The sequence below is a fragment of the Stigmatopora argus genome, chromosome 16 (genome assembly GCF_051989625.1).
Source record: "Stigmatopora argus isolate UIUO_Sarg chromosome 16, RoL_Sarg_1.0, whole genome shotgun sequence".
NCBI classification, from domain to species: Eukaryota; Metazoa; Chordata; class Actinopteri; order Syngnathiformes; family Syngnathidae; genus Stigmatopora; species Stigmatopora argus.
The window spans coordinates 9,945,645-9,969,040 of NC_135402.1; the positions used below are offsets into that span (position 1 = coordinate 9,945,645).

A 23,396-nucleotide genomic window follows, 5' to 3' on the forward strand; every position below is an offset into this window, starting at 1 on the left:
GGTGTCAGACTTGGGTTGGTTCGCGGGCCGTGTTAACGTCAACTCGATTTCATGTGGGCCGGACCATTTTAGATATAATATTTAGATTTTTTTTTAAATATATGGATGAAAAGAACTGGATTATAAGCCCTTAATATTCATTTTTTTACAGATCTAAAACTATGTTTATTTTAGCTTTTTATATATTTTTAGATTTTGCAAAATGATTTTTGAACTAAAAACACAAAAAAATGGATTAAAAAATTACAATTATTGATTTAAAAGGGGGAAAATCAGGAAATTTAATATACATCTATACTCTTCATTTTAATTTGATCCTAAAACAGAAAGTCGGCACTCATGATTTACTTTCCCGGGTCACACAAAATGATGCGGCGGGCCAGATTTGGCCCCCGGGCCGCCACTTTGACACGTGATATAGACAATACATTACAAATAGTATTAAGATATGCTCTTGCCTCACCAGTGTTGCAACTCGTACACTTGGCAGGCCCCGCCTCCATACAAGTGGCACAGGTGTGGTCACATAGGTGGCACCGCCCACTCCCCGGGTACTTGCCTCGGGCGCACTCTGTAAGGCAGTGGCCCTTGTCCAGAACGCTGCAAACACAACCCACCGAAACCATAGATTAAAAAATACAATCGGATTGAATTACAGGAGAAAGAAATAAACTTTTTTGTGCAATTCCACACTAATGTTTGGAGATGCCGCAACATTAAAGAACGCAATTTGGACTGAAAGTTACAATTAGTTTTCTTTGCACTGTCATCAGTTTCAAATGCTTTTCAGCACTTTGGCTTATTGATCACTATTTCCTAGTATTAGGTGGTAACAATAGTGTGACTCAGCATTACAATTGTACAAAGTGAGTCAAACTTACTGTGAAGTAACACAGCTGATGCATTCTTGACGCCAGGGTCCTGTGCACTTCAAGCATGTTGGATGACAGGGGTGGCATGTTTCATTGTTGTCCTGGTATTCTCCTGTCATAAGAGGTCAAATAAAAACAGTAAACAAAGCTTTGTTTCTTCCAAAATCTAATAAATATAAAGCCACTTGAATAGGTGTAAGTATTGTATAATACATCAGTTTAATTTAAATGAGATTAATTGTGAGAAGTATTTTTAGAGAGTAGGTTTGACCCTATTTGATGCATTTCATGAAATCTATACAGTGGTACCTCGACATACGAGTGCCCCGACATACGAGCAATTTGAGATACGAGTAAAATTTTGAGCAAATATTTATTTTGAGATCCGAGACAAATTTTGATATACGAGCAGACAACGGATGCGAGAGTAAGAACATCATTACTTCTCGTTGGCAAGTGGTTGTGGGTTAACTTATTGAGAGGAGATTTGTGTGCATCATTTTCGGAATATTTTGAAGGGAATACAAACGCAAAGAGCCCTCGATAGGTTCACCTGAAAGTCAGGGTGGAGGCGAGGCAAATAGAGCCAACAGAGCCAATAGAGAAGAAAGGTATCAACATTTTAAAACAAAATTAGAATTAAGTTTAGTGTAAAGTTAGATTAAACGTATCTTTGAGTGTGTCTGCATCGTAATCCAAGTTCATTTAAATTTGTTTATGTTATGTTACGAGCTCGTGGCCATGCAAAAAGTCCTCCGCCCTCACTCCCTCTCCCTTCCGTGAAATCCATCTAATTTTAGAACTATTAAACACATTTTAGTAATATTAAACCACTAGTTGTTTATTACTTTGTTAATAGATGGTGAATTAGAACAAATAAAAATGTTTTTCCAATCCAATATCCTGTTTTGGGTGTTTTGTCAGAGCGTTGGAATGAATTAATTTGTTTTTAGTTCATTTCTATGGGAAACGTTCGTTTGAGTTACGAGAAAATTGACATACGAGCTCAGTCCCGGAACGCATTAAGTTTGTATTTCGAGGTACCACTGTGTACTTGCAGTGTGACAGTGGGACGCATCAGTATTTTGAAAATAACATTTTCCTTACTGCTTATCCTCAAGGGTCGCGGGTGATGCTGGAGCCTATCCCAGTCAATTTTGGGCTACAGGTAGGAGACAGACTGAATTGGTGGGTAGCCAATCAGATCACAGGGTGCAAGGAGACGGACAACCATTCACGCTCAAGCAAGATTGAAAATGACACGAACGCCAAAATTGGTGAGGGAAAAAATGATTGGATTAGTAGAATGGCAAAGTAGTTAGAGAAAAAAAACGATTCAATAAAAATATAGATGAAGAAACAGAGTATATAATATATTACTTTGTGTTTCTCACATATTTCATACAAAATTTGTATACTTTCCTCATTTTAAAGGTTTTTTTTGATAGTATATTGAGGACTGTGGATCAAATTAGAGAAATTACTTATAAAATGGTATGAAACTACTTCTCCAATGTATTAATTTTGTGATAGACTTATATCCAATTTGTTCACAACCTTGTTTGTTGCCTCGCGACAAATTTGCAAAAATACATTGAAAAACTTAATAAATAATTTGGCTTTAATGCTTTATCACTTTGTTGATAATTTGGGGGAAAAAGACATCTGGATGTGTAAATTTCCCTCCTGAATTCATTTTCAAGGTATCTGATCAGGACTCGGCATCAGCAGATCCATAAAATCAGATGACTTATTCCACTTATTTGGCAATTAGTACAAATGAGATACTTCCAAATGAATGAGAGCGTGTGACTGCAAACAACAGAATGTGTGTTGTTTTCTGTTGTGTTTATTTAGACTGGAGGACGTGAGCCAATAAATGCGGACAGACACTGACCATCTGCGCACGGCATGTGGAGAACACATACGCCCTCCTGTAGGCTGTGACCGCTGGAACAGCTGCTGCAGTTACCCCAACTGGGTCCGACACAGGTGAGACAGCTGGCGTCGCACCTGTAGGAGCACAGGAAGTCATGGCGGAGGCTCGGAAGAGGCCTGCCATCCGTAGATAAGAGAGTTTCGCACTCCTGAACGCACACCGGCATGCTCACCTCCTGCACATCTCGTGCCCGTCGGCTATCTCTGAGTTTGTTGAGAAGAAGCCTCTGCTGCAGGAGGCTACGCATTTCCATTCCTCCATCAGGTAGCCGTTTGCACACCGAGTGCATGCCTCCACGTCAGGACCTGGTGAGCCAGAAAATAGAAAGATAAGGATACATAACCTTTGATGAAACCTGAGGTACTAAAATCTGTCACTTTGAACGAGTAAAATATACTGCCACTACTACTACCCCCGTGTTGCAGTTTTTTTTCCCCAGCGTTTGGCTGGGCTTATGACCAGTGGTGGGCCGTCAAGGCCTTCAAGGCCTTCTCTGCTGGCCTAAGAAATATCTGAATCATATATTATATTTTGTCCATCAATACTTGTTAAATAATTCCAAATTGTCTGTTAGCTTCCTTTCATTGCTTTTCCCCCTGGTTGCACTGCTTCCAGATGTGTGTTTTCATATTGAAGCATTTAACCAATCACATTTCAGCCATTATTTGTTGCCAGGGTCAGAAATCTGCCTCAAGGCCTTCACAATCAGTTCTGCGGGCTCTGCTGCATTAAACAAGCGTCGATAAGACTGTTGCTTTAACCAATCAGATTGCGAGTTGGAAACACCCAATGCATTGTCGCAGGCATAGGGGTACGTCATCGCTTTCACCAACTGTGATTGGCTAGTGATTAGCCAGTGCTACCAAACTGTATTTGGAGCGAGCTGTACAAGCAAATATATTGTTGTGTTGATTTAAAGCCATTTTCAAGACGGACTATGCCAGAAATACGACAGGACAGGCTTTTTTTTAAATCTGAAAACTTATGTTAATAGATGCCTAATTAGCCCGCTGTTGTCCATTTTACTATTGTAACTTTAATGTATGTTTGTTCTGAACAGTGGTTTCTGATAAAATAAGATAAAAAATCTCTCACAAAAATGCTACTTATACTCCATTCATTCATTCATTTTCCAAATCGCTTATCCTCATAAGGGTCGCGAGGGGTGCAGGAGCCTTTCCCAGTTAACTATGGGCACCAGGCGGAGGACACCGCGGAAAGGTGGCAAGCCAATCGCAAGGCAAAAGGAGTCGGAAAACCATTCGTGCTCACACTCATACCTAGCGGCAATTCAGAGTGTCTAACCAGCCATGCAAGCCTGGGAAGAACATGCAAATGCCACATAAGAAGGTCCAAACCTGCGATTTAACCCTCAAAATCTCAGAAATGTGAGGCAGAGGGGCTAAGCACTACTTATATTCCAGTGTGACTTATAAATATTTTATATCTCTCCATAGTTTATTCTGTGGCTGGTGCGATTTATAGTCTGAAAAATAGGGTAAATTAAAAAATGTGTGTGGGCTAAATAATGTTTAGGGAAATAATGTGTATCTATATTCTAAAAAAAGTTGCTTACCCTGGCAAAAGTTATACTGACTCTGTGGAAACGTAAAAAAATGTTAAACTATATGCCTAAAATGTGCATATTTTCAACAAGGTGGTAACTTTCCGAGAGGGAGCTTGAATCACAGGGGAGTCTCAAAACAGTAAAAAAAATCAGTTTTAGATACATTTGTGCCCTTTAATGAACTCTTTGCTTATTATTATGATTAAAAAAGTTGTGAAAAAAAGTTTAGGAAATATGTGAACTAAAAAAGTTGCTTCACTGGCAAAAATTGTACTGAATTTGCCGTTGTAAAGTAGCCTTCCTAAATTCAATGACGAGAGTGCATGTCAGTTACAAGTACATTCATCTTCCGTACTACTTATCCTCACGAGGGTCACGTAGCCTCTTCCAGCCAACTATGGGCAGCAGGCGGGGGACACCCTGAATTGGTTGGCAGCCAATTGCAAAGCATGAGGAGACAGACAACCATTCACACTCACACTCATACTTAAGGGCAATTTAGAGTGTTCAAACAGCCTACCATGCATGTTTTTGGGATGTGGGAACAAACTGGAGTACCCGTAGAAAACCCACACGGGCCTAACCACATTTCCACTGAGATGTCTGCTACAACAAAAGAGAAATATTAAATCTAATTGATCTGAATTTTGAATCATTTGGTCATTCCCATAGTATTTCATGGGGTATCCCCCAAAATTCAGTCTATAAAATCTCACCGGCACAATCGGCGCACACCGGGTGGCAAGGTTTGCATGCGCCCTCGGCCTCATTGTAGTACATTCCTGACGGGCAATTCCACTGACACCGGTTCCCACGAAGACTGGATCCAGGTTCAAAGGAGAGAGAAGAAGGAGATGCAATAACTTGGCTTGACATAGTCAGACTTATTTGTCGAGAGTCCCACACACGGAGGTAAATACACATTAGGGATCTGGCCTGGAAACTTCTGCTTGTCAGAAGATCCAGTGACATGGCAGAACTGGGGATTACTCCGTTTAAAACACAAAGTTTGAAACAGTCCTTTTGTTTTCCAGTATTCCTGTATCAGCTATGTGTGTGTGTTCATGTGTTCTTCTGAATCTTTAAGAGAACGGGATTTGCACCTCTATTTGAAATGGTTAATACAGATAAAAACATGCAATGCATTCTTATTTAGAGACCCACTATCACCTCAGGTTATATATCACTGAATTTGGTAGATTGCATTTTCTTTGGAAAATAAACTAAAGGGTGCAAAACACAGTATTAATCCCATTTGGCTAGAAACTATTCTCAATTGCTGTTTTCCACTGAGTCACACACCTTCTGCCAGATCCTTACCTTGAAATACTTTATCAGTTAGAACCATGTCGAGGCAAACATTTACATAAATTAATTTTATTGTACAATTTCAATAGTTATGGATCTATTTTTGAAGACAAGATTTTATTCTTTAATTTGTGTGGAAATCTTGTGATAGTAGGACTTTAAAGCCTGAGATTTTTTTAAAAATAGAATCTCTGCTGTGAATAAAGGACTGGATAAAATATACATACTGAATGCAGCATACACAAATGTGCTATGGTTTGCATTTGTCCTACAGTGGAAATCGGAAATAGCAAAGATAAGCCCTATCTGAAAATTGACTTTAAAATAATGTGATTAGGGCTTTCCATTTGTTATGACGCTGCAGAGGGCCAATGGAGGAGTGTGAATTGTTTACTAGGCACTTGTCAGGGGCCACATCAGATGCTCAGCTCACCTCGAGTCTGCTTTGCATTCTGTGCAGATGCTGGAGGACATGCACACCAAGCACATCTCGCTGCACTTTCGGCACATTTTCGCATCTGCGGGGTGGGAAATCAAACAATGCATATTGGTGAGCAGGTCATCTTAACTCGCACATATACTCTCTTGAACTAAATTCTCTCATTCCCACAAAAACATAAACCTCGCATACACCAAGGTTTTATCAGTACAGTATTTCCTTGATTTTCACAAAGTAGAAACCATATTTATATATACATACATATATAGAGATACATTTATACATACACATACACAAACACAATCCTGAATTATTATAATTTCAGTTATCAATAATATTTATAAGAGTTTGGCACATGCTGTTGATGGGAGGAATGTATTTGTTAGGTTTATCATTATTATAGATGTGTATCAATATTATTATATTATATGTACTTGCAACAAAGAGTTATTGACATTAATACAAAGGGCATTTTAATGCATCTCTTGCAAAAGTAAGGACTGTGGTTCGCATCAAGAGGACTGGGAATGGCCTTGGGTTCACAACAAGAACTGTGGACTGTTTTTGGCTTGGGCAGGATGAGTCCACAACAAGCACCCTTGAGAACTGTGGACTATTTTGGCTTCGCAGGACAGGTCCACAACAGGCGCTCTTGGGAAGATTCGACACACCTACAATTGTTTTGATGACTGTGATAAATTGTTATGAGACTCTAAAGATGCTTAGACTTCTGTGGGGCATGGCGTTAAAATCTTATGAATAAATTAGCGAGAGAGACCTCAAGTTGTTAGAATTATCCTGACCGGAGTCGCGGATGGATGTATTCTCTTCTTGCAAGAATTAAACAAAGATATGACTTCAGATGCCTCTTTTATTGTGAATTCTGAAATACCTAAGGATTAATCCAACAGTATTCTTGTCAATTAAACATGAAATGTAAAGAGTAGAAACCCAACCGTGGTCCAGGAAGTAGCTCTCCTCACAGACATCGGTGCAGGTATTGGTTCCCTCGGTTAGATGATACCCATCTTGACAGGAAGTGCACTGGTCACTGCGACTTCCAGTGCAGCTTTCGCATGTGGCATAACACCGTTTGCAACGCCGCCTGTCAGCCCAGAACCCTTGTGGACACGTGGAGACGCACACCCTTTTGGGAGAGTAATATGACATGAGAGTCACAAGAGAAATTTGCTAGTTAGCGGCAGACTTCACGCTAACCTGGTGTTGTTCTTGAACTTAAGGAAAAAATGGGCACAGGTGACACACTCCCACTGGCTAGGACCATCACAGCCGTCATCGCTACATTCAGGGTTGCACGATCCTGCAAGGGTGAAGACAGAAATGTCTCACAATCAAGTAAATATAATAAAGCGCAAATTAAAACCACAATAAAAATTTGAGTTTGGTGGGTACTGACACAGCATTCGTTCAGTGAACGAAAGCTCATGAACTAGGAACATTGTCAGGGACCAATACCACCCTGGTCACAAGCTGTTCCAGCTGCTGCCTTCTGGCAGACGCTACAGGTCTCACAAAGCACGGAGAAATAGACTTAAGGACAGTTTTTTTCCCACAGCCATCAGGACTCTGAACTTGAGCTAGCACGACACACAATCCCTTCTCTGCAATAACCTCTGGGTGTGCAATAACAATGTGCAATATCCTAGAAATCTGTGCAATATTTTAGAATCTTTGCAATATTTCTGAATCTGTGCAATATTTAAGAATTCTGTGCAATATTTTAGAATTCACCTAGCCAGGATGTGACTTTTTATACTTTTATACTACTATTTATGTTTTTTTTTACTGGGAAAACACACTTTGAAGAGCTTGGAGTAGCACCACCAATTTCGTTATACGCAGCTGTGTATGATGACAATAAAGGCTTTTGATTTTTTGATACATGAACTGAACAAGGAGCGGAGCGTGAGGTAATGCTGACGCCAAAACCTATATCTCAACTTATCGTTGATACAGTAATTGCTGTGGACAATAATGTTTCTCCACCCAAAGCCCCTCTTCTATAATTAGTAATCTCGAGTTAACCGTTTTTATGCGCATAAAAAGACGACATGCACAAAACTGCAAGGTGACAAGGACGAAACGCCATGACACCATAACCTAAGGATTTGAGTAAAAGTTAAAGTCCAATTTTAAGACATTTAATTCAGGTTACTTCTACATTAAGTCAATTTTAGAAGAACCATAAAAAATATTGGATATTTGAGTGGCCTAAAACTGTGTTAAAAAAATAATTTTGTACTTCAGGTGGTCCTCAACCTTATTTTCACCAAGGATTTTTTTTACATACCTAATCAATGACCTGGCCTACAGTTTTCTATCTTAATTATGTAAAGACTAGGACATTATACTACATTTGCACAAACTAGGGAAGGTAAAAAAATTCAATTAAGAAGTATAAAATGGACTCTTTAACCTGAAATTTGTGAACTGACTTGCGAATGAAATTGCATAGGAAATTAACTTTTCCAACACTGCACATATATTTCAATTTACTACATTGCAAAACGTTTCAAATCAAATCTGCACACAGTGATGAAAAGGACAGTAGCAACATTGTCAGCAATCAGAGCTACACTATGCTAAGAAGCCCCCCCCACACACCAGCGTATTCTTCAGTAAAATTTGCATCCTCTGGTGTCTCGGGTGACCGAACCAGTCTGTGGCTAACAGGATGTACCGGTCCAGCTGTGCCATAAATCACCAGTGACCATTCCTGCAGAATCCCTGTGCAAAATTACATAATAATAAGTAAATTAGAGGAGCATCTGGGACAGTTTCGCTATCTTGTGCGTTGATTTGCTCAGAAGAACAAGCCCACCTGTTGGAGAGTTTTCCCTTCCTTCAGAAGGAGAGTCTCGGATGTTTAAGGTCCATTCCCCAGACGCTTGCTCACCCCAGCAGTGGGTTGTCATGAATTCCCACTGGTGAAAACCCTCAGTGGAGTTATCATAAGGCCTAAATGAAAAGTTGACATCAGTCTACAGCTGCTACTATGTTGCTTCGTACACGTTGTACAAAATAAGGCATAGAATATTATGTGGTTGGGACACAGAATCGGGAATCATTTTATTCCAAAATATGTAGGTTGATAATTAGTTAGTACTTACTTAAGTAGCTTGCTAGTTTAATTGCTATAGATCACGTGTGGAAGTGGTGGCCGGGGGGCAAAATCTGGCCCGCCGCATCATTTAGTGTGGCCCGGGAAAGTAAATCATGAGTGCCGACTTTCTGTTTTAGGATCAAATAAAAATGAAGAGTATAGATCTGTATTAAATTTCCAGATTTTCCCCCTTTTAAATCAATAATAGTAATTTTTTACGATTTTTTTTCCGTGTTTTTAGTTCGAAAATCATTTTGTAAAATCTGAAAATATATCAAAAAAAGCTAAAATAAACATTGTTTTAGATCTATAAAAAATGAATATTCTGGGTTTTTAATCCAGTTCTTTTAATCCATTTATATAAAAAGATCTAAATAGTACATCTAAAATGGTCCGGTCCACATGAAATGAAGTTGACGTTAAAGCAGCCCGCGAACCAACCCGAGTCTGACACCCTTGCTATAGATGTACCCAAGTGCTAAGAATATTCAGTTTTCATGCGTTTGAATTTATATTGTTTATTATGCATCTACTAATTTAAAGTGGGTAATGTATTGATTTATTTATTTTTAACAACAAGGGAAGAGGATAAGATGGTTTGATTGCCAGTAAGCTAGTTGGTTGCGCAGTTAAATTATTTCGGTACAAACTCAATCACCTTTATTTACTATTTGTCCTGTTTAGACACAAAATGGTAAACCCGAGTGTTTTCAAAAACGAAAACAGTTTTAATGTGCTACTCCCGTTGGGCATGTTATTCAGACAGAAAGAAAGAATGTATATACAGAAAATGGTTTGCTGGGAGCAGAGGGAATAGTGATATAAAAATATCTTTGACTAATCCATCCATCCAGGAGGCTCGGCGGATGAGTGGTTAGTGAGTCGGCCTCACAGTTCTGGGGTCCTGGGTTCCAATTCAGGTTGGTCCACCTGTGTGGAGTTTGCATTTTCCCCCCAGGCCCACGTGGGTTTCTTCCGGGTCCTCCGATTTCCTCCCACATTCCAAAGACATGCATGGTAGGCTGATTGGGCACTGTAAAATGTCCCTAGGTTTGTGAACATGAATGGTCTCCTCGTACCCTGCAATTAGCTGGCCACCAATTTAGGGTTTCCCCCACCTCATGCCCGAAGTCAGTTGGGATAGGCTCCAGCACCCCTTGTGACCCTTGTGAGGGTAATAAGCGGTTTGGAAAATGAATGAATAAATGAAATATTTTTCCAGCCCAATATAAAGCCAGGAATTTGTATTTTTGCACTTGCCTACTATAGCTATCTCCAACCATAGTTTCCTTTATTATGTTTTTGTCGATCACTGTGCAGAAATAACTCTGAATCCCCCAGATGTTGATAATGGTTTAGATCTTGGGAGCTTTAACATCCTCTCACGTTGTACAGGTCATGATGCCCTATTGTTTAAAATGTCAGTTATAGGGCTCACGCTAGTAGTCAATGGTTTAGTAACTAACAGGTAAACTAGTATAGTCTTCTGCACATCCATTCAACCACAATATTGGAACTCCTGAAATATTAGAAACGTTGATCTTTTCCCCAAAATTGAAGGATTAATCACAGCGGGGCTTTGTTCTGCAGAGTGCTATTAATAGGTAGCAGCACGAGAAGCGAGCCAGAGACGCTACCTTTTATCGAGAAGTCGTGACACTGTGCCCAAGGGCGACGTGAGCTCAATGGTAAGGTTGCCACGGCGACGGCAAGCCAATGTGACACGCGCCACCACGTGCTCCACAAAGGCCACATTCTGCCGCCGTCGGAAAGAGGCAGAGCAGCCAGACGCCTCGAGCGTCGACGTCAGTACTCCGTCTTCATTCGAGATTCTGGTGAAAAATGGTGGAGGAGATAGAGAGATAATCAGAATTCAGAACACACTGAAATATGCAAGCAATAACATGGGTCACGATACCTTTTTAACTGAGTGTGTGCCTTCACAGTGCATGCCCGTTGTGGGGGCACCCTTCGCCATCCTTTTGCCTGCATCACCATCCTCTCTGCATCCAGCAGGCCGAAACCATACAGGTGGCTCACTGACAGACACACATTCATTAAACGCTGCGTAAAGATTTTGGAGTTGCATTCAAAGACCCCCTAAAATATAAAGCCAAAGATTGTATTGTGTTGTTTATAATGATTGTCAAAGTGTGAAGTGTAATCACTGTTTTTTTTTAAGATAAAGAGAAAATATATTTTTTTCTCTTCTTATTTTGAGGGCCAAAGATTGTATTGTGTTGTTCATAATAATTGATAGAGTGTTAAGTGAAATCACCGTTTTTTAAGATAAAGAAAAAATATGTTTTTTTTCTTAATTATGCCCAGAGAAGAAATTTGAGGGTTACAACACCACAAGCATACAGTCAGAAATATAAAGTACAACAATTTAAAATTACAATAATTAAGGTAAAAAGAGGTCCAATATGTCAGACCTCAGAGGTATATTTGATAGAGATTTGTGTTAACAGCGATAAGATATGAAAAATGTATTACAGATAGATGTTGCATTGCAGGAAGAATTACATTGTCAGCTAAATTGGCTATAGTATTTAGATTTTAGGTGAAAGTTTTGGCTAAATTGTCAAAATGTGTATGTAAGGGACGAAAAAATCCCTATACTTTAGTTATTTAATTACCCAGCCACTTAGCTTACTAGTTGGTTAACAAGTTAGTTGGCCGATAGTTCAGTTAGTCAGCTAATTAGAACGTGAGGATAAAAGACTGGAATTAGGGTTTGAAGGGATGAATAGGAGTTCATATTTGGGTTTCATAGTGGGTTCCAGATTGGACTGAAAAAAAAATTCATTCATTCATTTACCAAACCGCTTATCCCCACAAGGGTCACAAGGGGTGCTGGAGCCTATCCCAGCTAACTACGGGCACCAGACAGGGGACATCCCTTATCAGTGGCAAGCCAATCGCAAGGAACAAGGAGACGGAGAACCGTTCACGCTCACGCAATTTAGAGTGTTCAATCAGCCTACCATGCATGTTTTTGGGATGTGTGAGGAAACCGGAGTACCCAGCAAAAACCTTCGCAAGCCTGGAGAGAACATGCAAACTCCCCACAGTGAGGACTGAACTGGGATCGAACCCTCAACCCCAGAAATCTGAGACCGATGTGCGAATCACTTGTCCACCGGGCTGCCGAGTAGGATTTCAATTGCTTTAAAATAGGGTTAGGGATTTAAAGTAGAATTAAAGGCAAGATCAGGTTCCAGTTCAGGGTTTCAAGGTGCAGAGTTTCATTCAAGACATGGTCAGACTTTCAAAGGAGAGAGTTCCTTTGAATTGCCCAAGTACAAAGTTTGTGTTCTTTTAGACTTTTGCAATGGGGTCTTACCTTTGTGTCCGGCACCATTGGTTTGCCAGTCGGCCGCCGCAAGCTTACGATAATCTGATGTCCAAACAATTATGTGCTGGATATCTCTCCAGGTGAGCAGAGGACTGAGAATAGGTCAAACAAAAACATCACTGCAATGGATATCACGTGGTTGTGGTCATACTTTAGATCAGAAGTCTCCAAACCGGTCCTGGAGGGCCGCTGTGGGTGCAGGTTTTTGTTCCAACCGATCAAACACAAACAGTTTAACCAATGAGGTTTCTGCTGAAAAAAAGAAGCACCTGACTGCAATCCAGTGATTGCACTTCTAGGATACCAGATTGGTGGAAAGGTTTCCTCTTACCGGTTGGAACGAAACCCTGCACCCACTGCGGCCCTTTCTGGAATAGTTTCGGGACCACTGCTTTAGATAGTGGCGACAGTACTTGGCCTCCAGGGTAAGCGCAATAACGCCTGCTGCCGCTGACGCCGACAGAGCCGAGCCCCATTTAGCAGTGCCGCAGTTCTGAAGTGGAGTCAACACAAAACATGATGCGCAATTGAAATCTCAACGTCATTAATCGCCATGTACGTGTCTGCGAAACCATTTCTTCACATTCTTTACACCCTCTACTCACAATCTCATGTGTAGCGGAGGCTGTGGCCAGCGTGGAAGAGCACCTTTCCTCGTCTACGCCACCGCTCCCAATGGAGATGGTATAAATGCTGTTGGCGTAGCCGTCGCACGAGCAGTGGTCACCTCTACGCCCGCCGCTTCCCGATGCCCAGACGTAAACGGAGCCTCGTCCGTGTCGGCCCTGTTTAATTAAAGCCGCAGACCGAGGCCATTCATCAATCTTGATGCTTGTTAACGAGGAGGAAAAAGTCCTTGAAACTTTTACCCAGCTTTCTCCAATAGTTGCCTCTGTGCTGAATTTAATGTCAGCATCCCGAAAACAGACGCCACCAGCATCAGCCTAAGGTGGGCCGTATAAAATACAACTTGTGCCTTATAGATGATTGCTTTTAATACAACAGCGAGAGCGGGAACGGTGTGTCTCGCGTTATAAACTTGACATTGTCACCACTCTTATAAACAGATGAATAGTTGTCCTGATTGATGGTAAGGTTGTAAGTTGAAAATATCTGGCTTGACTCTGCTGCCTCTCCATTTTATTTCAACCTTGTATATACAGCCCTGCAAAACCAGAAAATGCAGACTTGGTAATTATCTCATGGGCTCTTTTCACAATAGCTGTCAGGCCTAGCATTTATTTTTCCATTTATTTATTCTTTTCTTTAAAAGTATTTCAGACTTGCAAGGGAAGAGTTGAAAGCCAGAAAGAGGCTGTTCGATAAGGGTGGATGAATGCATCTGTTATAGCTTTAAAGCCGCAATTCTGTTGGAGCTCAATGTGAAATAGGCTACCCATTGTTGGCGAAAGCTGGCGATGCCTATTTTATGAAAGGGTATCAAAGTTTTTTTTCACCGTTACTTTATGATAACGGCATCAAGGCTACTCTCACAAATAAAAGCATTTCAAACAGAGGCTCCCTTCAAGCAAAGTGTTGCCTTGACCTATTATCTTTACTTCCATGTCCAAGACGTAATGAATCAATTGTTCTAGTTTTAGTAAATTCGTAAGCCATTTATCCTTCTTTGTCATATTCTGTTGATGGGCCGGTTGTGTTTTGCATTACAGGCTTGTGATGGTGGGCTTTCCCTGTGTCCCATTTCAACGCAGTTGATCCAAGAGAAATGTGCGTAGATATCGCCTAGGTCTTCGCCATTTCCGATTTGAAATCTCGTGTTGTGTCTTGTTTTTGATTGACTTGTTGCTATTCTATTTTTTTGGCAGTGTTTTCATCCTTCTTGGTGGGAGTGAGTTTCAGGGCTTACTGATAAAATGAATGTCCATCATTTGCATTCTCTGGTCCAGACAAAAATCCAACGGACCCTTTTTTGTTCGGTATAGTTCCTTTTTACATTGACAATCACATCTCGCAAGTGTCCCTGGACTTGACAACAAACCCACATGCTTCATTGTTCAATGATCGACCAAAATGGTGTGAAAGGAGTAACACTAAACAGAATATGGAAGGAAAAAAAATCACAGAGCTGTGATGCTAACCAAACATTTCATAAAATCCCTGTGACTTTGGAACCCTATTACAGGCAAAAAGGTGATTTTAGAAACTGTTCACACCATGGTGCAAACACAAACTGACACCACTCTTTTGAGATCTCAAACCAGCTATTTGCTCCACACCAGAACTTTCTGGTTTGAAATCACACCTACCCAACAGTAACAAAATGAAATGTTGGGAATACGCTCTGAGTTTTCTGTAATTTTCCTCCCCTTGATGTGATTTTATGTTCAAGAATCCTGACTTGTTTGTTTGTCCCCTCAGGTTGAGGGTTTTGAAAAATAAACGAAATTTTTGTTTGCAAAGAAACTCTGCATCCGAGTCTTGCCGTGCCGTGACACTGGATAGAAAACTCTTTTCGGCCACCTGCATCTGCGATTTTGGTCTTTCAGTCATGACCGACAGCTCTTACTCATACATAGGTGAGGGCATGAACACATGTCGAACTTTGAATAGAATGCTTTGCCTTTTCATCTTAGCTCCTTTTTAGCACTCTGCCTGGAAATCATTGGAGTTAAGTGCGCAAACCAGCATGAATGTGAGGAACTGAACAAAATTCTCACTGTTTGAACGCCAGTCCGCAAAGCGAGGCGAGCAAGGGGACCGGGCCCGTCCACAGTGGTGCCGTCATCTTCTGGCCCCCAGCCGGCCAAGTAGATGTCAACGTGTTGTGGTCGGAAGTTCAGCGCCTGCGCCTCGACCATATCCGTTACCTCTCCGTCCACACCTTCCAGAATCCGGATGCCTACGGGTAAAACAGTTCACAGGGTCAGGTGTGAATCCCTGTGAGAACCTTTCGATGAACTCACCTCCTATCCGTGAGCGAAAAGCCACCCCCATGCTGCACAAGGAGTGGTTTGTGGAAATGGCGCCGGCCACCATTGCTGCGCAGCGAGTCCCATGGCTGTGAAGAACATCAGAATATGAACTGGAATACACACTGTATGAGGGGGCTATTTCTGTTACATGAAATCAGCAAGAAGACAGAAGTTTTAACAGAGCCGGATATTTGCATATTCATTTATTCATGCAATTACAGAGGAAATGGGGAGAGATTGCAGCATGAATTAAAAGTAAGGGTCAAAGCAGGGAAAAGGAGAATTGAGTTGGATGAAGTCCTCACTAGTTGGCAGCCGTCTCGGAATAACTCGGCGGAGTAAGTCGTTCTTGTCCGTTCACTTCAAAGCTGGCGAGAGCATCCTGAGCGAAATTGGATTATGAGGAGCAGCACATAACAAGATGCCAGCAGCTATCCGTCTTCGTTTCATCAAACCAATCACAAAGAGCATTATTCACCAGTCAGCCCCACGCTTAAGTGGATCGGACGTTTCATGTCCATTCCAATAGTCCTCTCTGAGCATTTTGGACCAAAAGCCACATTGCGACTGCCATATGTCTCTCTTATGCACTCTTACGCTAAGAGCCGCACTAAATCGATCATGATTAATGTACCTTTCCATCCCCGGGTTACTTACGTAATTCATTTTCAGGTTTGGATGCTCTCCATCGATGTTGTAATCTAAAATGGACACCACTACGCCCCTGCCGGTGTAACCCCTCCTCCAGGCCTCACCAATATTCATGGGAGGCTGATGCCCTTTGAAGTCATCGCTGCAGAGCTGCGTAACAAATGTGGAAAATTCTCATTAGTCTCTCTTATGTAGGAAAAAATGTTTGTCTATTTAAACATTACATGGTAAATAATCCTCGCAGAAATTATCTGTAACTGTAAATTGGACAAAATAAAAGACTGGTATAACAGGGTTTAGAGCAGGGGTGTCAGACTCGGGTTGGTTCGCGGGCCGCTTTAACGTCGACTTGATTTCACGTGGGCCGGACCATTTTAGATATAATATTTAGATTTTTTTAAATAAATTGATTAAAAGAACCAGATTAAAAGCCCTGAATATTCAGTTTTTATAGATCTAAAACAATGTTTATTTTAGTTTTTTAAATATATTTTTAGATTTTACAAAATGATTTTTGAACTAAAACCACAGAAAAAATTGATTAAAAAATTACAATTATTGATTTAGAAGGGGGAAAATCAGGAAATTTAATATACATCTATACTCTTCATTTTAATTTGATCCTAAAACAGAAAGTCGGCACTCATTATTTACTTTCCCGGGCCACACAAAAGGATGCAGCGGGCCAGATTTGGCCCCCAGGCCGCCACTTTGACACCTGTGAACTAAGGCGTAATTTTTTTTCCATTCTTTTTTGCGTTCTTATTGCCAAAGACTAAAGTATCAATAGAATTTTGACAGTATGGGGATGGCAGTAGAGCAGTGCAGTTAATATATTGCCTTTTTCAGTGATTGAAAGTGTTTGAATATTGGCTGTTCGCTGTCATGGTGTCCGAGACACGTAGAAGTGCAAATTCCACCCAGGTTGGCGTTATTAATGTTCTCAAAAAATAGACAAGAAAATGACAGACTCATAATTGACTCACATTGTCCCACTGATTGTCTTTTAAGTGCTGGTGATGAGACTCGCCACATTTCGGCTTCATTCTGTTAAACGAGTACAAACTTCTTTTCACTCTTTTCTGGATCACTTGTTGTTGAAGCCATTCCACCTGGAAAAATAATGTAATTATGCTTACATAGCAGGTATAGCAACACAGTGCTCTACTTAATAGTTTTTTTGAGATTTTTCATTTTTTACAGTAAAAACAAAGGTGTATACTGCCTGTTCATTACATTTATTTTTTAAAAATCAATAAATACACATTTGAAATATTTATATTTGTGAATTTATTTTTTTATAAATTTTAAATTTGAACGAAAAAATAAACCTGTTGATGTTCTTTGATTTCTGTACTCCTAAAATTTCAATTTAGCAAAAAAACATGAAGACTTTTTTGTCGGCTACTAAAGAAGATGTAAGCAAGCCTGAATTGGTCTTCAAATCCATTTATGATTAAAATGTCGGGCCCTACCATCTTTGATCACTTGGCAACTATTGTTGTCTTTTATTTTGAAGTATGAAATGATCCCAATGCTTGGTTTAGTAGCTTGTTACTGTACCTCAGTCTCCTTGGTGATGCGAGCTGTCAACGCGTTGTTGGGCACTGTGGATCGCGGTGCCGTTTCGTGGTGGTGAAAGATGTAATAATTCTTTAGACTTTGCATCTGGGCGCAGAGATATACAACATTTATTTAAGGCAAACAGATGTTAAAGCTGACCATTTTAATGATTTGCATTCAAATTAGACTACACTCAGGGACGGAGCTTAGGGGAGTGCTGGTCCCAGTAGAGCAGTGTTTCCCAACCATTTTTGAGCTGTGGCACACTTTTTGCATTGAAAAAAATCTCAAGGGACACCACCATCTGAAAATCTTTTAATTTAAAACTATGTCCCCTATATTAACAAAAGCCATTCTCATCAAAGTTTTATCCGCAGGAAACACATAAACCTCCCCAATTAGTCCAAAATCTATTTTTTCGCACTGACCTAATGTCACCAAAAGTTGATGTCTGCGAACCCTAAACAACTTCCTGTTCAAGTGATGCAAAAATAATTAATGTAATGTTTTAAATCACGTTTTATGACTTTTCTCAAAATATTACTTAAATCTCCTAATATTACACCAAAAAAATGACACACAGACTTTACGTCGCCAAAAGTTGATGCCCTAGAAACCAAACAACATCTGCTTCATGTTAGAGAAAAATAAGCAAGAAAATGACTGTTTCACAATTTGAATCTTCTAATAATATAATCTGTAATTTAACGTTCATCATATTTTGATTTTAACCTTGTAATTGTTCAATTTTAATGTTGTTATATTCATAATCATTTTTCTGTCTGAATATTACATTGTATGAGCGAGCGAATCCGGCTACGAATAACATGTACACACACGCCAATAATACGCAACTTATTGATAATTTTGATATTAGATATTAATGCTCTGACATTGTCAATGCAATCAATGACAAACTCTCTCTCTCATGATTATAATTTTGAGAGCGAGCGAATCCGGCGAGGAATAACATGTACACACACACCAATAATACGCAACTTATTGATAATTTTGATATTAGATATTTAGATATTAATGCTCTGACATTGTCAATGCAATTACAAACTCTCTCTCTCTCATGATTATAATTTTGAGAGCGAGAGATTACCTGGTTGATTGCTTTCAACAGTAAACTCTCTCTCTCTCTCATGATTATAAATTTGAGAGATTTTACTTCTATTAAACACATTTTATTACTATTAAACCACTAGTTATTTGTTACGTTGTTAATAGATGGCGAATTAGAAGAAATAAAACATTTTTTCCAATCCAATATCCTGTTTTTGGTGTTTTTTCAGAGGGTTGGAACGAATTCATTTGTTTTTAGTTCATTTCAATGGGAAACGTCCGCTCGAGTTACGAAAAGCTCGACATACGATCTCAGTCCCGGAATGGATTAAGATCGTATGTCAAGGTACCACTGTACATAATTATGGTTGAGAAGTACAGTACCTCTCCTTACGAAATGGAATTCTATTAGATCATTTGGCCATTTTCAATGAAACAAATCAATAATACTCCTGGGTATCTTGAATGCTAATTGAAAATGCATAATTTAGTCTCTAGGTGACTCACACAGCAGTAAACAGCTGATAAATTATCAATAGCGTCGTAACTGTACACTCGAGGGTCGTTTTTCATGCCACGAAAACTTAGCCGTTACTCGGTGGCCTTGGGGCGTCATCTCGTAAGCAGCTTTCATTTCAAGCAGCTGGACTTGGTCAAGTCATGAAAACGTATTTAACGAGAAATAATAATGAGGCGGGTGAGAAGAATAAATTCAATTTCCAATTACAGATCTTGTGAGATTTTATATCGATTCCCGACCCAAAGTCCTTCATATCAGCTGCACAAAGGCTTTTTGTCCCGATGGATTTTAAATTTTATACTAACTCCTATTTTTTTTTACCATTTTCCCCTCACTTGTGACAGTTTCTTTTTGTACTTTTTAGTTTTGTACCGTATTGTAGGAGGGTGGCAAATTCCTATATGATTAAAGTGTCAGGCCCACTGCATTGAGGTTAACTGCTCCAATAATTAATATTATATAGCAGAGGCAAATTAAATGGGCGCAAGAGGTGAAAGACAGCGTAAATTAAGCTCGACACAAGCGTTGCTGTCGACGTAATTAAACTAATATTTTAACTGAATTCCTCCACGGCATAGGGTGACACTTCATTACCTCCCAATTTTTTATTTATTTAAATTTTATCATCTACTGGTTTACTGCAGCTGAAGGAGTCTTCGACTGTCACGTTTGATCAATGTTTTAATACTTGATACCCCTTGAAAAGGATAATAAATATCATTCTGCCTGGACAGATGTTGCACAACAAATAGTGGAGAGTAAATTTTCATTTACTACATCCCTTCCAAAACTAAAATTTATGCTTGCCGCTTGTGTAATAAATGTTGTTTTATATACGGTTTGGCAATGTTTTCTATATTCAGCAAGTCACTTCTTTAAAAAGAATTTTATAGATTTCAATATAAAAGATATATGAATATTGTGGTTAGTATACTGAGCCCTGTTTCTAAAATTTCTGTCAGATTGAATGAGAATTAGATTCTGTTACGTACCTGTCCCATATTTGTGAATCCATATTTATCTGCTATCCTGGTGGCAGATTCGTAACCTTGGCTTATCCGGAGGGCCCAGTCGTTTGTATAAATGGTGGCTTGGCAATAGTGCAACAAGGTTCCGATCCACACTGCAAAAAACAGCTCCATTTTCAGATTTCCACTTCACGCACTTTCCATACTATGTTCAGATGTGTTCATCATTATTTAAAAGTTGTAATTTTTCCTCTTGCAGGTCAGATCAGACTTGTTTCACTGAAGGGCAATCAGACTGGACTAGACTGGTCCTTCCTTTGGATGAAGCAGGTGTCAGGTGGCTTGTTCGACATGGATAACAGGTATCCATATACACATGCACAACCGCACACATGTTGTCAATTGTGCGTTACTGGTTTTAAAAAAAAGCAATTTTAGGGGTAAACTAAGTAAAACTAGTATAAATGACTTTCATTTCAAATTACAGATGTCTTTGATGCCTCCTATAGTGGTGAAAAATAATGTTGACAAAAAAAAGTTGAGCAGAAGATGCTAGTGCAGCATTTGTTTAGATGGAGAGGAGTGGATACTTTTATTTTTTTTGAGACCTCCGTGACGATGGGCCCCCTATCAGATGCAAATTTGCATAAAAAATATTTTAATTGTGGTGGTTTGTCATGTAAAAAAAAAAAATATATATATATATCAGTGGCGGTCCGTGCATTTCCTAGTGACGCCTTCAGCAAAAACTATTTTATGGCTATAAAACCTCTACTGCAGCTACAGCTGCGACACATAAAAAATAATCAATAGTAACCTCATACAATTGAAATATTATTTAGGAATATAGCCATATTTTGCTCACCAAAAATCCTTTTTAACTGTACACAATATCCATCCTCCTTTCTTTCTTCCTTCTTTTCTATCGCCATCGAACCTAATGCTGAAAGTCAAGCCTGTCCTGTCGTATTTCTGGCATACGTTTTTATTCATTTTTTAGATATTTACAATTCTTTCATAGGTCAATCTGAAATTGTGTAAATCTAATTTTTATAAGTGAATCTTATGAAATTGATTTAAGAAGGTTTTTTTTCCACTTTAACCAAGATTCTTTCCACTGGGATGGACATGATGAAAGTGTTGGGTTTCAATTTGTCTTTTAGTTTTAAAACATTCAAGTCAAGGTAAGCCGGCAACTGACTAAATTTCGCAATCAACTATGGCACAGATTTTAAATTAAAGCTCTATTATATGTGTAAGATGTATTCAGTCATACTTGTAATATAATGAAAAATTTGAGTTTTGCTTTTAATTTGAGTAAAAATCTAAACTGTTTGGGTTATGATTGTTTTATGAAAGTACGAATCTAGAAGCTGAGAGTTGCTTGTTGCTTGTTTTATAAGACTTGAGCAAACATTATGGAGTTTGAATGATGTGGAAGGTGGTCAAAAAGTATTTAAGGAATTAAGGGCAAATGTTGCATCATTTTAAAGGACATTCAGAGTATTCTGTCATGATTTAGAGGGAAAGGCTAGTTATTTTCTGGTATTTAGAGACGTGAGAGTGCCTTCACTGTCACATCCATCAACATGGGGCCGTCATCTACTGATATTTTGTTTTTAACGTACAGCTCCTAGCACGACTAACCCCTCTTAAATCATCTGGATGGGCTCTAATCACCAACCGCCTCTCACTTTTTGTGAACACTGTAAGCCTCTTTTCATCAAGCGTATCCTCTAACCGGAAAATATGAATGACATTGTGCCATATTACCAATGTAGTGATCCCGGAGTTATGTTGCAAACACACCTGAGATGCCTTAAAAGTTGCATACAAAGCTATTATAGGAAAAAGTTATTAGAAAATAAGTGATAATACTACTGCTCGCCAAAGTGAATCACCTTTATTTATTTCCCCTTGTCCGTTGCATCACCCTCCAATACACGAGCCACTTTCATGCCCTATCTCACTACATTCATGTATCTTCTCCTAGGTCACAGGTGTCAAAGTGGCGGCCCGGGGGCCAAATTTGGCCCGCTGCATCATTTTGTGCGGCCCGAGAAAGTAACTCATGAGTGCCGACTTTCTGTTTTAGGATCAAATTCAAATGATTATAGATGTACATTACATTTCCTGATTTTCCCCTTTTTAAAAACAATCATTGCATTTTTTTATCCAATTTTTACTTGTGTTTTTAGTTCAAAATGCATTTTACAAAATCTAAAAATAAATATACAAATATTTTCCGTTTTCCACTTTAAAAAAATATTTTGTTTCCATTTGAAATAAAAAAAAACATGATTAAAAGACATTTTCCATTACTAAGAAAAAACCCCTCAAATAAACATTATTTTAGTTCTATAAAAATTGACAATTTAGGCCTTTAGATCCAGTTCTTTTAATCCAATTTAAAATAATCTAGATATTAGATCTAAAATGGTCCGGCCCACATGAAATGGCATTGACGTTAATGTGGCCCGCGAACCAACCCGAGTTTGACACCCTTGTCCTAGGTCAACCTTTAGCATCATTCCCTGGCAGGAATATCCAGGCTCAACATCATTTTACCAATATTTCTCATCTGGACTAGAGCTGTAACAAGGAATTGATTAAAAAATAATCATTAAATTTGTTGCCATTGAATTTCATGGATGGCCTCACCCAAGTGATAATAGATTCCAAAGATGTCATTTTACAGTTCAGGAATGAGCGGTAGATCTAATTGCCGGGAAACCAGGTAGAGGGGTGAATAACTCAAAATGTTTTAACAGAAAAATCCAAAAATAGAAGCACCAGAGGCAAAAAAAGATTGCATATAAAAAGCAACTTACAAACCAGGAACAAGGGTGGACATGACTGATGACATGGCCTAGCATAGATGAGAACCTGACAAATATAAACAAAAAAGGGGGGTTATTTAGACAGACTGGGGATAACGAGACAATGAGGAACAAGTGGGTGACATGAGAGGCAGCGGATTGGCTGACACACAAGGAAGAGGCAACAACAGGTGAAGTTATTGGACAAAGGAACAAGACAAAAAAAACATGAAAAAACAAGAAAACATTTTGCACTATTGTTCTACT

At 39.3% G+C, this 23,396-nt stretch overlaps 1 protein-coding gene across 1 annotated transcript in view; it reads right to left on the reverse strand.

Moving 5' to 3' along the window:
- pcsk5a (proprotein convertase subtilisin/kexin type 5a) overlaps positions 1-23,168 on the reverse strand; it is a 44,167-nt gene extending 20,999 nt beyond the window's left edge. Inside the window, exons 1-23 of the mRNA XM_077622572.1 lie at positions 23,146-23,168; positions 20,335-20,465; positions 17,755-17,859; positions 17,178-17,303; positions 16,198-16,341; positions 15,846-15,922; positions 15,532-15,626; positions 15,286-15,467; positions 13,213-13,392; positions 13,021-13,100; positions 12,596-12,699; positions 11,168-11,288; positions 10,887-11,081; positions 8,968-9,104; positions 8,751-8,873; positions 7,344-7,446; positions 7,082-7,272; positions 6,120-6,204; positions 5,095-5,198; positions 2,984-3,116; positions 2,770-2,885; positions 882-984; positions 464-600 (exon numbers count right to left, since the gene is read on the reverse strand). Coding sequence (XP_077478698.1) covers positions 464-600; positions 882-984; positions 2,770-2,885; positions 2,984-3,116; positions 5,095-5,198; positions 6,120-6,204; positions 7,082-7,272; positions 7,344-7,446; positions 8,751-8,873; positions 8,968-9,104; positions 10,887-11,081; positions 11,168-11,288; positions 12,596-12,699; positions 13,021-13,100; positions 13,213-13,392; positions 15,286-15,467; positions 15,532-15,626; positions 15,846-15,922; positions 16,198-16,341; positions 17,178-17,303; positions 17,755-17,859; positions 20,335-20,465; positions 23,146-23,164 — 2,791 coding nt within the window. The 5' untranslated portion in view covers positions 23,165-23,168. The remainder of the gene's footprint in view (positions 1-463; positions 601-881; positions 985-2,769; positions 2,886-2,983; positions 3,117-5,094; positions 5,199-6,119; positions 6,205-7,081; positions 7,273-7,343; positions 7,447-8,750; positions 8,874-8,967; positions 9,105-10,886; positions 11,082-11,167; positions 11,289-12,595; positions 12,700-13,020; positions 13,101-13,212; positions 13,393-15,285; positions 15,468-15,531; positions 15,627-15,845; positions 15,923-16,197; positions 16,342-17,177; positions 17,304-17,754; positions 17,860-20,334; positions 20,466-23,145) is intronic.
- Positions 23,169-23,396: the final 228 nt, after the last annotated feature.